This window comes from Lissotriton vulgaris, chromosome 11 (assembly GCF_964263255.1).
Source record: "Lissotriton vulgaris chromosome 11, aLisVul1.2, whole genome shotgun sequence".
In the NCBI taxonomy this organism is placed as follows: Eukaryota; Metazoa; Chordata; class Amphibia; order Caudata; family Salamandridae; genus Lissotriton; species Lissotriton vulgaris.
In genome coordinates this window covers 795,872,524-795,887,233 of record NC_141699.1, presented here as the reverse complement: position 1 = coordinate 795,887,233, position 14,710 = coordinate 795,872,524, and the positions used below count along the sequence as shown (strand labels likewise).

General features: G+C 45.5%; 1 protein-coding gene across 3 annotated transcripts in view; it reads left to right on the top strand.

Moving 5' to 3' along the window:
- DZIP1L (DAZ interacting zinc finger protein 1 like) overlaps positions 1–14,710 on the top strand; it is a 764,020-nt gene that overhangs the window by 87,151 nt on the left and 662,159 nt on the right. For all 3 annotated transcript variants that reach the window (XM_086943917.1, XM_086943918.1, XM_086943919.1), the window contains exon 2: positions 4,142–4,732. In XM_086943917.1, coding sequence (XP_086800043.1) covers positions 4,202–4,732 — 531 coding nt within the window. In that variant the 5' untranslated portion in view covers positions 4,142–4,201. The remainder of the gene's footprint in view (positions 1–4,141; positions 4,733–14,710) is intronic.

Below are 14,710 nucleotides of genomic sequence, written 5' to 3'. Positions count from 1 at the left end.
GGGATGCTTAATTAAAGCCCGTATGACTCAGATACCACGGACTCTGCCTCTCATTTATTGAGCTATCCTTATTGTCAAGTGAATGTATAGAAAAATAGTCCGGTAATTCATATTTACCACAAACCCATCCATGATGGTAATCAGGGGGTTGTGATCACTTTCAACCCGAGCAAATACAGTCATGTCCTTAAGAAACTGCCACAGATTTACACTGACTAACACGTAATCAATACGGCTGGCCATAAGGCCGTTATTATATGTGTTTGCCCCCATCCTATCAGACAAAGTACGGCCATTGGCAGACCTCAACTGGTAACCTATACACAGCCCCTTCATTTGGATGGCCATCTCTGTCCATTTTTTGATGGTGGGGATCTCTAGGGTGGGTATAGCCCACTTTGCATCTTCTTCTCGGGCCCAGTTGGCTCGAACGTGGTGTAAAAATCCCCCGCATCGATCGGCCAGTTATTTCTGGGCATTGCATCCAGCAAGTACTCAACGGTTGTTATAACTTCTGATCTACGCCCTCCCGGTAGCCCTCTAGCGTACACATTAATAATGTCCAAACAAGGGCCCAAAGCGGAGGTGACTCTAATTGCGAGGATATCGTTTCTAGATGTATCTATTAGCGATACCTTACATGATAGTGCCTGCCGGACCCAGATCACCAAGCCCCCCATTGGCCGGCCCCTATCCTGTTTTAATGCAGGGACCTGAAAGCTAAGGTATCCCAGATGAAACACGGGTTCTACCGCCCATGTCTCTTGAAAGAGACATTTGTCATGCTCTTCTACAAAATCTGCCCAATCTGGTAGGGATAATTTAGTGCCCAGTCCCGCAATATTCCAGGACAATATTGACATCCTGTTAGGGTGTTTTTTGGGATTATCTGCCGGTATAAAGCGTATAGCCTGTGGGGGCACCCACCTTGTGTTCTCTTTCTCCCCTGAAGACTGTGGTAGTGCTATGTCAATAATTCCCCCAGTGGATGTTAAATTGTCAACAACTGAGATTGAACCTACTTGCTCTACAATAGGTATCCCTGCCACGATTGACCTTATCTTACTGGGTATTTTACCGGGCTGTACACCCAAGGAGGAACTTTCTATATGGGTGTTCTGACGTCAATCACATTCCTCTAGGCCTGATAACACCTCATACCTATTCCACAGATTTGTGCCCCCCACATTCCCTTGTTCTAGTCTCCCCCCTCCCAATGGCACAGTAACAGGGACCAGATGATTACCAGGATAAAAGTAGGTTAAGGGGAGTGATTTAATTTGGGTTTCCATGCCTATCTGCGCCCATCCACAGATATGCTCAGCAGCTCTTTTGTCCCTAAAATTGATGATAACACAATCACCCCCAACCGTCTTCTTCCTGGGCCCCACCCAATCCACCCTTCTGGCAAATATTATTTCGGCCGATACCAAAGGGGGAAGAGGCCGGTTCATATTAAGCCAGTGGATACACTTGTTTTTCAAATCCACATAATTCTCCCTTTGGCCTACTTTCAGAGGAGAGACCCCCACTAGTATTGTCACATATGGCACAGATGCTGGGGGAAGGTCGATACACGGTAGTACATTAAGTGGTGGGTCATAGGGCACCCTGAATCTCGTACTTGGCTGTTGATTCCCGGACCTCAAGCCCTCCACCCTTTCAGGACTACTTCGCAGGGGGCGTGCACCAGTGGCACCACTCATGCAAGACTGCGATGCGGGTACACTAAGGGATGGAGTAGAGCAGTAGGGCTCGTGGCCCTCGTAATCTGTTCGGGAATAATGGGATTAGAGTTCGAGTTAACCACTACACCATTTGCATGTACTTCCAGACTATTAGCCGCTACAATAGCCCCTGACTCCCTTTTATCCTTTTCCTGGATCATTACAGTCTCTAGTTTTGTGAGTCTAATTTCAATCTCATCCAGTCTATTATAAATAGGGGTACATGTCTTGTAGAATAATTGTTCCAGTTTGTACCACATGTCCTCGCTCCCTTCTGGATGCAATTCTGTCCTGGAGCCCGCTGCTGGTGTAGCCACGACAACTGTGGGATATAAGACTTCACAACTGGTTTTTGATGTTGACGGTGTTGCCCCAAGATTTTCTACAATGACACTGGGTTTCTTGACTTTTGCTTTTCTGCCTTTTTGGGCAGCGCCCACTCGTTTCCTTTTAGTTGCCAGAACAGATTGTCCAGGTTTCATACTTCATGTAGATCTCACCCTCGGGCTACACTCGGGAGACTCAGACAAGAGACTACATCCTGATGAGTCAATTCGCACTTCGGAGATATCTCTAATTATGGGATGGACCGGTTGCGACCCCTGGACTTCCCTATCCCCTTCAGACAAGGACACAACAGGTTCCGGGATGGGAATAGGAGACACCACTTGGGCCAGCCTTTCCATTGACGACCTCTTATTAAAGGCTGGGTCCAATGACAGTTTCTTTTCAGTAAGTTGTATTTCATGTGCTAGGGCTGAGGATGCACGTACAATAAATTGATCTAGCGTACCCATAAATGAGCTGGCGTTAGTTGGTTTATCGCCCCTTGCGCCCTTTGCTGCCATTCCACTGACACTATGTAGCCAATCTATTCCAGCCTACAGTAACGAGAAGTTCCTTCGAAAGTCAGCTTACACAGGCTACTAGACTAGAAAATCACCACCAGTAGAACACTAACCTTATCAAACGGATGTTAGAGGGGGGGCCCCGTCCCGTCCTCAACCGTGCTCGAACGGGCTCAAACGGGCCTGCCCTTGGCCCGGGCTTTGCCCGGCGCGTGCCCGCGCGCGTCCTGCTGGACGGAAGTAGGGTGTCCGTTACATACACCTGTGTGAGGGCGTGACGGTGTGCCTGTCTGCCTCGGATCAGTGCCTGCTGCTTCTCAAATCTGCGAGCGTTTTGTGGATCGGGAAACGCGAGAAGTATTTCAGCACCTGTGCATGGGCGTGACGGTGTGGCTGGTCGTGGCCCCGCTGCCTTCTGGGGAGTGTGGTTCTCCCAAGTTCGTGTGCTCCTCTGCTGCCTCGGATCACTGCCTGCTGCTTCTCAAATCTGCAAGCGTTTCCAGCGGAGCGGGAAACGCGAGATGTATTTCAGCACCCGTGCGTGGGCGTGACGGTGTGGCTGGTCGTGGCACCGCTGCCTTCTGGGGAGCGTGGTTCTCCCAAGTTCGTGTGCCCCTCTGCTGCCTCGGATCTCTGCCTGCTGCTTTTCAAATCTGCGAGCGTATCCAATAGTGCCTTCGTAAACTATTTTCTGTAAGCACTATTAGAACATTGTTTTGGTTCCTACCTTTTTAGTAGTATTTTAACAATAACTCATAATCTTGCTGTCTCTGATTGAACATTTCAGTTATTTATCTCTTAACTGTTTTACGTTGTGCTTTGATGTCTCTTGTATACTGCTCGTCTTGAGCTCAGATAATCTACCAAATGGTGAATCGAGAAATATATTCGAGAGAATCAGTCTAACCTTTGTCTATCTGTAGATTAATTTAAGATTTGAGGAAGCACAGCATAAGTGTGTTGTCTCTATCTTTTCAAAATCAATAAATCCAATCAAAAATGCAGGCAAAAGCCTTAGAGATGCAAGATCACTTACCAATCCCTGACTCTGGAATTCATGTTGAACTTGCCATTGTGTGCAATCCAATTCTATCTTTGTGTATTTATAGAAACAGTGGAAAAAAATTATGAAGGCAGAAATTGCTGTGATAAAGTTGAATTAGGCAATGGATTTGGAAAGAACAAAATAAAAAGTCAGTTACTGACATTGGCATTCACAAAGCCACTTGTCCTGTCAGTATGTAACTGAATAGCTTATTGCTCACACCTAGTGGTTTCTAGAAAACCTGATGAGTCCATCTTCCATTTCAGAGAAACTCAGAGGCTCCGTGGCACTATCGGTGGAGAATAGCCCTATTTTATGCCTTGAAAAGTAAAGCTATCCTATACTCCATTTTATGAACGTTTTGTTTAAGAACAGTGATAAATGTATTGGTTTGGACCACACATACTTAACCATATTCATTCTCAATACGTTTATATGCTTTTGTAAGTAGAAGTGGCTCATTACATTTACTTATGCTTAGTACATGTAATTATGTTTAATAAATGTATTTTTTTTTTCAGCCTTTCACCCAGAACACTTACTTTCCACTGCAATCTTTACGTGGATTACAGTACTTTCAAATGCCTGGACAGGCACTTCAAATGCCATACCAGAAGTCTCCCAACACTGGACTTCTTTCCGGGAGCATGCAAGGAAATATGGGGAGCTATCCAGCATTTCAATTCCGATCACGGAGAGACAGCATAGACTGGAGACGTTTCAGTGCAATTGATGTAGACCGAGTGGCTCGGGAATTGGACGTGGCAACTCTACAGGCGAACATCAACAGCATCACGTTCTGTAACTTCGACTCCGAAAAGTGCCCCTACTGCCATCAGCCAGTGGACCCGGTGCTTCTGAAGATCCTAAAGATGGCACAATTCACAATCGAGTACTTGCTTCACAGCCAGGAGTATCTCAGTTCCAGAATGGCGATGTCGGACGAGCGTCTGCAAGCCACTGTGCAAGAGCATGAACAGACTAAGAACGAGATGGGAAAGATGGCCGAAGAGCTAAAAGATGTGAAAGAAGAAAGCAAGAAAAGGAAGAAGATGTTGAGCGAACAGCAGCTTCTTGTACAGGTTCAAGCAGCAGCCAATAACTACCATAAGGTAAGCTCCTAATTCATAGTAGAGTAATTTGTGTTGCAAAAAGTCGGAAACAATAATTACTGTGGCATACTTCCTTAATACACAATAATTACCCAATCAATATTTTCTCATATGAAGTCTTTCTGGTTGGGCCATGGTAATTGGATTTTTTTTTACATTGAAATAGAATCAGTCCTTCTTTAAACTTCTAATTGCATCCCTTCAAAATTGAAGTGTTGTTTCCATTGAAACAAATTACGTGCATTGTTACCGGGAAAGCAACACTTTGTGTTACTCCTGTAGACAAGTGGCAAGTAAATGTACATTTCTCAACACATTGTACACTCTTTCAGTGGTGTATATTAACCTTATACCCTTCATCCCTTAAACTCGAACCCGACACCCAAAACCCCATATCAAGTTCACCAGTTTTTAACCTTATACTTTAAACTCTCTACCCATAGCATCTAACATTTAACCTCATAGCCTTAACCTACATACCCTTAATCCTCATTCCCTATGCCTTTAACCCCATATTACCTTAATCTTTTACCTCTTATCCCTACACCCAAACTGTAACCTCGTGCTTCAGAGCCTCAACTTTACATCACATACCCGTACCCCTATACTCTTAACCCATGTACCCCTAGCCCTACTGCTTAACCTCATGTCCCAAACTTTAAAATGCAAACTCCTAACCCTAGACTTTTGTCCCCTTCCTTATACCCTCAACATTTTATCTCTAGCCCCTATATCTCAAACAAGTAATCCCTGCACTCCAAATCCTTATCCTTATCTTTGTCCTCTACACTCTGTGCTCCCAACTCCTAACACAATGCCCGTAAACCCTATACCCTTAAATCTCACCACTTACCTTCTTTCACACAGTCCTTATTGTAATATATTTTGGGAACAAGCCCTTTGGTAGTATTTATTTGTAAAATTAACAATTAAGAAGTGTTTTTTTAAGAAGTTACTTTCAAAGATTTGACATAATGCTGTTTTTATACAACTTTTTATTAATAATCGTTCAGGTTTTACAATGCTGATCTATATACTATTCTTCGACTAAGGGAGAATAGAAGACAACAGATGCTATTGAGTACCCTTGTCTATCTATGTAGATCTGAACAAACAAGCAAGGCTAAACTTTGTTTTTCTGCAGCAGTAGCCACTGTGTAGTTATACGAGAGCCAGGCTTCTTTTCACAAGAGTGTTTTTTTTGTCAATAGCTTTGGCGCCATTTGATGAATCTCCAAAAATGGTACCCCCCAAAAATCATCCACCTCATCTCCTTCATGAAAACTTATTCAGAGATCCTTCATGCAAGAGCCTAGACATTAACCATATCTGTTTCTGTTGGACTCCTGCAAAACCTCACTTAGGATAAAACGATAAAAATGAATTCTGATTGACTGGTCTTGCAGGAGTCCTATGGGACCGAGCAATATGATTGACGGCCTTAACAGGAAGAAAATGTTGCCGCTGCCATTACAGGACTTTTGGACTCACTCCCAGAGTGCTAAAAAGCACTCAAAAAAGCACATAAGGGGCCAGAGTAGGAATATCTGGACCCCCAAGCTCTTGTAGGGTGGCTTACATGTGTTTCACTGACATTACAGCTCTTCGGAGAGGTTTAGCTTGGTCCAGACACAAGGGAGCACCCAGTATAAGTCATAACAATACCCTTTCGGATTTTGAGCGCTGCATAAATTATGAAAAAAAGGTAGCACAGAACTCTAGGTAGTTCCCAAGAGTAGGGGTAGAGTGGCTCTTGTATAGAACACCCAAAAACACCAACAACACTCTGAATCTACTCACCTCAAATATTTGTAAAGTTTTTAAGCATAGGATTAGCACAGTGCCTTCCATGCCGAGCAACAAAGTGAGTCTTTCGCCATTTTTACAGCAAAGACCTTAAGCATAGGATTAGTAATGGCCATCCTTGATAAGCTTAAAAATGACAAATGCCTTTTACCACTCCAAGCAGAGAGTTTTAGCTTTGTCCAGACACAAAGGAGCACCCAATACATGTCAAAATAATACCCTTTTAGGCTTAGAAAGCCAAGTAATTTATCCCAAAAAGGCAGCAAGGAACTCTGGGTAGTTCCCAGATTTAGGTGGAGAGCAGCTTCTGTATAGAGCACCCTACAACACCAGCGACCCTGAATTTGCTCACCTCAAATGTCTGTTTTTCTAGCGAAGTTTATTTTATTTTTTGTAAAAACATTTTTATTTTTGCTTTTAACATGTACATACAGTAGACTACATATAATCGTGATTGGAGCAATAGCATCAAATGTATCAGTTCTTCCATTCCCCATCATCCCACACTCCCTTCTCTGGGCTTTGTTCCATCCTGTCCTCCTGCCACTTCCATCCAATCTCACCGACCTGATAGGTTCTGCCTCAATCATTTAGTTTCTTGGAACAGAGCGTTTAAACAATACACAAACCTTAACCAAGCCCATACTGAGTTATCGATCCACCCCAAATCTTGTCAAACCTTTGGGTACACCCTCATGCACTATTTACCTCCCTTTCTGCCACCATACACACGTCCATGCCTTTGACCCATTGGCTTTTCCTGGACAATTGTTTCCTATTATTCATGGCAATATCTCTTTTTGCTAACATAAATCCCAGATTACAGAACAATTGCTGCACAGACTTAAGATCCCCATTGCATGAAATTCCCAGAAGGAGGTACTGTGGACTGGCTGGGATAGTCACTTCCAGGACTACTTCTAGTTCCTCTTTAATGGCCGTCCCATATTTAACTACTCCAGGCTAAAACCCAGAGAATATGCAGGAATGTTCCCCTTCCAACCCTGCATCGTAAATACTGAGGGTATGCTGCCCTGCCCATCTTATGGGGTAGTCTTCAATTATATTAGATTCTATGAAGGATTTTTAATGAAACAAATCTCAGTTTAGATTAAATAGCCACATCTCGTGAGTGCATCAAGGCCGCCTCACAGTTCACGTCCTCCATAGTCCCCTGGACTTTCTCTCAAGCCCCCCGGGGGTTCCCAAGGGTGTCCGGCTTATTGTTCATTATGGTGTTGTAGATCCGAGACACCACCCCTGTGTCCAGTTGTCCACTGAGGACCCAGTTCTCCAAGTGGCTAGGCTTGGGAATTGAGGCCCAGTCCAAGTGTTCCACCTGTAGGGTGTGTCTTATGTCTAATTGTAGTGTTGCGTGGGATTCAATAAGTATTCACTTTGTAGGGCTTCAAATGATTTCTCCATAGGCGAGAGATACCTATAAGGTTCCACCTTTGGAAGTATGTGCCCTTCCATAGTTGTGTATGCACAGTCACCATGCCATACCAACCCAAACGTCTCTTGACTTGGTCCCATGCACTGAGGATGGCCCGGTGCGTTGCAACAGAAGTCGCCTGCTCTTGCGATTGCCTTAGAAATAATGCAGATATGAGTGGTCTTCCATAACTGCCCTCTCCAGCCTATGCGCTGGGTCCAATCTCGGAATTAACAGTCAACAATTTAAGATTTCTTATATGAACACTGTGTGATACCAATTCTGTAACTAATTATTTGATTCCTATACGTTCAAAACGGTTTTCAGTGGAACAGCCATTCTACCTATGCGTAACTGTGGAATTTGTGGTTTTTTAAACATTTAGGTTGTTGCAGCGATTCTTAGGAGTCACAGACTATGCTTGGGATTATGGAACCTTAGTAGACCGGGACTTAGTCATCCTACCACCTGAGTATTTGTCAGCCCGGGACCGGCTTGCTATAGTTTCTCACTTGCCCTCCTGCTCACTCACAAAGGAACAAGTGATTAGACACCCCAGAACACATCACATCTGACCCTCTCAGAAATGGAGAAGTGTGGCTCAAATGGTTAGAGCGGCAGACCCTGATGCAGAGGTCTGGTCCGGGACCTGGGTTCAATACCCGCCTCGGAGGGTCTTGTGCTCAATTTCCTCGGACCTGATAATTCTCACCTCGGTGCCTATTCTAATCATGCGTCCCACTCTGCAACTCTGGGCAATAGCTTGCTTAATCTCCACAACGGCCCCAACAGCGCTGGGATGCCTGGCTTCACCTTGGGGGTGCCCAGGAGTGGACATGCCACAGGGAAAAAGCCAGGAAGGGTTCCTAAGCGGTATACGGACAGCGCCGGGACACCTCCGTTGGAGGTAGCTGTGCGCTTTACAAATGGCATTTACAAATCACGGTTGAGGACACAGCTTTTCACTCTCACACTCTTACTATGCCACAATAAGTTCTGACAGAGACTCGAGGAATGTTTAAAATGTTTATTTTAACTATCAGCTATAGTATGCAGTGTTTGCACTACAACAAGTAGGAAAATGCCCAATACAAATATGGTTAGCATAGCAAGTAGTCCGTAAATTATAAATGGAGCGGTCATTATATACGAATGTGTAGCCTAACCTCCCACCCCTTCCACAGAAGCACAATTATTAATATCAGAAGATCTCCAAGTGTTAGCAGCAGATCCTGTACCTTAGTATACACAGATGAAAGTTCTACATCTGAGGTGCTGTCACTGTCTTTTCCCTGGAAAGGTCCCTCTCCAAGTGTGTGTTACCTATCTGTGCATACCCAGATGACAAACATACCTGTTGCCAAACAACAGCTGCATTTGCGTGTTTTGTCTAGGTGCTAAGGCCTGATCAGTGGTTTGAAAAAATAAGGGGACCCCTACATAACACATTGAAAACTTGCTAGCTAGTAGGGAAAACTATATTAAGGGAAAGAGAACAAGCTAATGACAAGCATGAATGTTTAGAATTGTATCAGGACATACTACACCTAATCAATTATGTTCTAATCTCTTGTTCATGTGATTATCCAGTATTGGGGTATCTTTCATAGATTCACATGCCTGAATCATTCCCTGTCGCCGAGGCGGGAGTCCCACAGTAAATAAAAAAGCAGTACCAAAGGTACATAACAGTAGTAGGCCCAAAAGAAAGGCCTGAGGCCTAGATCCTAATAGCCTATCTACATCATTATGCTAAAAGAACCAAGAATTTGGTCACAACCAATCAGCTATCAGCACCCTCTCTGCAGAGCCAGTTCTCCTCAGATTTTCACCGCACGTCGTGGGTGAAGGGAGTCTCCCTGAGCTCTGCTCAGTTTTTTCTTCAGCTTTACTTCTTTTTGGATTACAAGATCATACTTAATTTCTCTGACCCTCGGAGAGTGGTACCTGTTGTGCATACGTCCGGTCCAGATGCAGGTGAGACGCTTTTAGTCGTTGGAGCTCCTGTAAATGGAGGGGGTCCAGGAAAGATGGCTTTTATTGAAGACGACTGGAGCCCGACCACTCTGGCGATATTGCGCAAGGAGGTCAGCGGTTTTGCCAACATCCTCCTGACTTCGTGCCTGATCTCTGCAATTTTCCTGGACGGCAGGCTCAACGTGGCCTCCACAGAGTCTAAGACAAACCCTAAGAAGGTGATTGTCTGCGAGGGCTGCAAATTGGACTTTGCCTGGTTGATGACAAAGCCTAACTCCTGAAGCAGTTACACTGCCTAACCCAGCTGGTGGAAAAGAGACCGGGAAGATTGGTGCATGAACAACATATCATCCAGATACACGATCATCCGAAGACCCCTAGTTTTCAAATGTTCTTCCACCGGGTGAAGCACTTTGGTAAAGCATCACGGAGACAAAAAAAGACCGAAGGGCAGCGAGGTGAACTCAAAAGTTTGGTTCTTCCATTGGAATTGGAGATAGCACCGATGCAGCAGGCATATTGGGAACGCAAGGTAAGCGTTCTTAAGGTCCAGACTGGCCATCCAGTCGTTAGGCCGCAGGAGATCGCAGAGCAGATGAAGCCCCTCCATTTTGAAGTGGCGGTAACCCACCCACTTGTTAAACTCCCGGAGGTTGATAACCGGGCATTGACCCCATCCTGTTTCTGTACTAAGAATAAATTGCGTAAGAACCCCCTAAGGTGAGGTGTAGTGTGACAAATTGCTCCTTTGGCAAGAAGTTCCCAGACTTCCTGATCTATGAGGGTGGTCTCCTGTTCAAAGAAAGGAAGGGGGCAGGGGGGAACCTGGGAGGGGAACCGTAAAATTCCACTTGAAATACCTGCATGGTCTGCAGAACCCATGCATCTGAGGTGACCTTCCGCGAGGTGTCTGAGAAAAGGGCCAGACGACTCACCCCGATGAAAACAAGAAACTATCAAAGCATTCACCGTTGAAGTTGGAGGCGTCTCTGCCGCGGGCACTTTTGCGCTGGCCTCTGTGTAGGAAGCGGCCCCTGGTGGGGTAGAACCCCCCCCCCCGAAGGTTGACGAGTCTTGCCACTGTCCTCTCTGGGAATGTTGTCCTCTACCGGAGGCTGACTGAGCGGAGTGGTCAGCCGAGCGCCCCCTACAACAGCCAGTCCCAGAGAAAATATGTGCGTTGAAGATACGCTTCAGAGTGGATTGAGCCTTCTCCAGGGAATTAAAAATGGACACAAACTTACTAAGTTCATTAATGAAGGAATCGCCAGAAAGCTCTCCCTGTGCCATCTGCCGTGCTTCCAATGTTGCCAGCTCACCCAGCTTCGGGTCCAGCTTAATCAGCAAAGACCTGCGACTCTCTGTAAAGATGGTGCAATTGACGTTCCCTGAAAATATTGCCTGTTTCATCCAGCTAGATAGGACGTCGGTGTGAGAAGGTGGCATAATATGCAGTGCTTACTATTCTAGTGAACACTATGTATCAGTCCAACAACCCTTATTGATGATTGGTTGTAAGTCAACCTTATAGACCAGCTATCCTAGTAGCGTGGATACGAGCAGTCTTCGAGCTAAACTCTAGAGGGCGTGTTAAGCCAGCTGTTATACCATCACATATACCCCTTGAACACCAAGTGAAAGGACACCACACAAGTGTTATGAAAATAAACAATGTATTTATTAGAATCACAACAGCCCTGTACTCTTTATGAGGACAGGGTACTAAGCACAAAACAAAACTCTTACGAAAATACTTAAGTTCGCACAATTTACACAAATGCCCGAGGGGCACGGGAAACCATATACTACAAAAGTGGAATGCGAAATTACTAGCAGGTAAGTACTGTACTAATAGGCTTTGGAATTGCTAGGACTTGACTACTGAACCTTCAGATTACTAATAGGAGGCCTAGGGGACTCGGGTGCAGAGTGTGCACTCTCACGCGTGATGCGGGACAAAGTCTATGGTAGCTAGATTTCACAAAGTTAGTGTTCTCGGGCGAACCCGACCTGGTAGGAGGAAAACGAAAGTGGATTCTGACCCTTGGATAGTGAGGCTATGCTGGGGCACCGAAATGCCGAAGTTACCTAGCCCAGGGGCTGCAGCTGTATAGGTCTCAAAAGACGTCGGGAATCCTCGTAGACGGACCAGGAGCCTGAAGAAAGAAGTTGCTGGCAGGCGACCAGTGAAGAGAGTTCGAGTTGATCCAAGCCTGGATCGAAGATGGATGACACCTGAAAGCAGAGGGGACCAAGTTCGTGACTACTAGCCAGTAGTCAGGTGGCACCAGGAGGGCACCGGATGGTAGTCACCTCGACTAAGTGAGTGGGCGACGCTGTGCTCTGCAGATCTCACGGACCAGGAGGCGTTGTCGGCGACCAGGATGGAGGAGCGAGCTGTCCCACGATGGATGAAGCTGTCGACGTCGTGCTGGAAAGAAGTCGTGCAGTCTTGAAGATGGCTGGTCCCTCGAGGTCTCGTCGCACCCACGGTTCTCAGCTTAGCTGTAGAGGTGGGTAGAGGTCAGAGGTGCCAGGGAAGCCGGTTCTCGTCGAGCTGGGCAGTCTGATTCCTGAGGAAGGACTTGCAGCAGACCGCAGTGTTCTTAAGATGGTGCCTGCGGATGCAGGGTGACTACTCCTTAGTCACAAGGGAGAATCTTGAAGAAGAAATCTTGAAGTCCTTTCGTAGAAAGTCGTGTCTTGATTCCAAAGATGATCTAATTTGGAAGGGTCCCCGCTCCTGCCTTTATCCTAAAGAAAGGGGTGGGTATGCGACTAGGTCTCCCTCCAAGATATAGTGCAGACATTTTTTACATCATAGCCCTAGGAATAATTAGGGAAATTGGGCTGACTAATTGAAGTGGCCAGGTTATATATGTTTCCGGCCTTCGTTGGCTGGTGTTTCTTTTGAAGTGTTTGGAATATAATTTCGTAAATCTGTGTGACTCCTTTCCTTTCATCTTATCACGTTCACTTTCTTTTGACACCCCTTTTGCTCGACTGCACGTTCTGAATACGGGACAATGCATATAAAGAAAAGTACTTAATACTGTGAGTTGTGCTTTTGTTTCAAAAACTTGACAATAGATTAAAATATTGTATATATATATTGAGTTTGTTGCTGTTGCCTATTTTCTACTCTTTTTTCATTGATTGATCAGGGCTGTCAAAATAACATATGCCTTTTAATTGATTAAATTGTAATTCTTTACGTATTTGAAATAATAGGTCTCGGACCACTGTTTGTTTATACCAATACGTTACCCAGGTCCAGTACCGTTTGGGTCACCCCATTTCTTTAATCGTGTCTGTGGTGGCAGCATCCATTTTGTGGAGCTGAGGCTTCAGTTAACTTTAACCGGGGTTCACAGTTACATACATGTCGTGTCCCTCTAGAGGGGTGGAATGCTAACCCTGTCGCCAGAATTGGCGAGGGGTTAGTATTCCAATTCGTATGACACCTTACTCGACATGTTTTGATAAAGCAATACCAGAGTTAGCATTTAACCGCGAGGATTATAATGCACTTAAGAGTATATGGTATGCGTTATCATGGAACAGCTATTAGGACTTGGTTCCGCAAGCTGCAAACGGGCTCAGCTCATGCCAGAGCACCATCTCACACGATTCCAAGCACTCTGCCTTCAGGATTGTCAAGGCCTGCCATAGGAGTGACTGATAGGAATCTGTGTGTCCATTTTAGGTTTAGATATAGGTATACTATATCTAAAGCAAAGGGTGATTACACCACCTTGCCCCAGCTGTCGTGCAGCCAGTTGTGTCAGATTTAGATGGCCATCCAGGGGTGGCATAATACATGCTTCAGCCCCTGGTAGGCCCTGGGTACACCTATGCCCTGAGTTACAGGGTCTGATAAGGTGGCCCAGTCCCAATTGGATAATGCACCTAAGGTACACATGTCAATTTAGTGAGAGAACAGCTAGGCTGTGGGTCTGATTGGCAGGCCCACAGCCAGGGAAAGTCGTAAACCAGTGAAACAAAAGCAAAAAATCTGGGTGATCATAGGATTGCAGACCCTACTCTCCTACAGTCGGGAGGGATCAACTCCCGGAGGCTTTTGCGTTCTCCACCATGCCAATTTATTTTACTAGCATGCCAGTGATATCCAGCAATTTATCTTGGCATGACCACCATCAGCGTTCAACGCCTTTTCAAAAAAATCTGATTGGCAGGCCCACAGCCAGGGAAAGTCGTAAACCAGTGAAACAAAAGCAAAAAATCTGGGTGATCATAGGATTGCAGACCCTACTTTCCTACATGACCCCCCCCCCAAACTTTGGGACAATAAACTAACCTTGACCAGGTGAGTCTTCTTGTTCTAAGTGGAAATATCTGGAGAGCCCATCGGCATTGCCATGATCAGTACCAGGTCTATGTTCCACTGTAAAGTCCATCCCCTGTAGGGAAATGGACCACCTAAGCAGTTTGGGGTTTTCACCCTTCATCTGATTTAGCCACAAGAGGGGCTTATGGTCGGTCTGAATCTTGAAGTGAGTGCCAAACAAGTATGGCCTCAGCTTCTTCAGGGCCCAAACCACAGCAAAGGCCTCCCTCTCAATAGCTGACCAATTTTTCTCTCTGGGGGTCAGCCTTCTGCTTATAAAAGCAATGGGCTGGTCATTACCATCAAAATTCAGTTGAGATAGAACAGCTCCCACACCCAACTCAGAAGCATCTGTTTGGACAATGAATGGTTTGGAGTAGTCTGGACTCTTGAGGATAGGTGCTGTGCACAT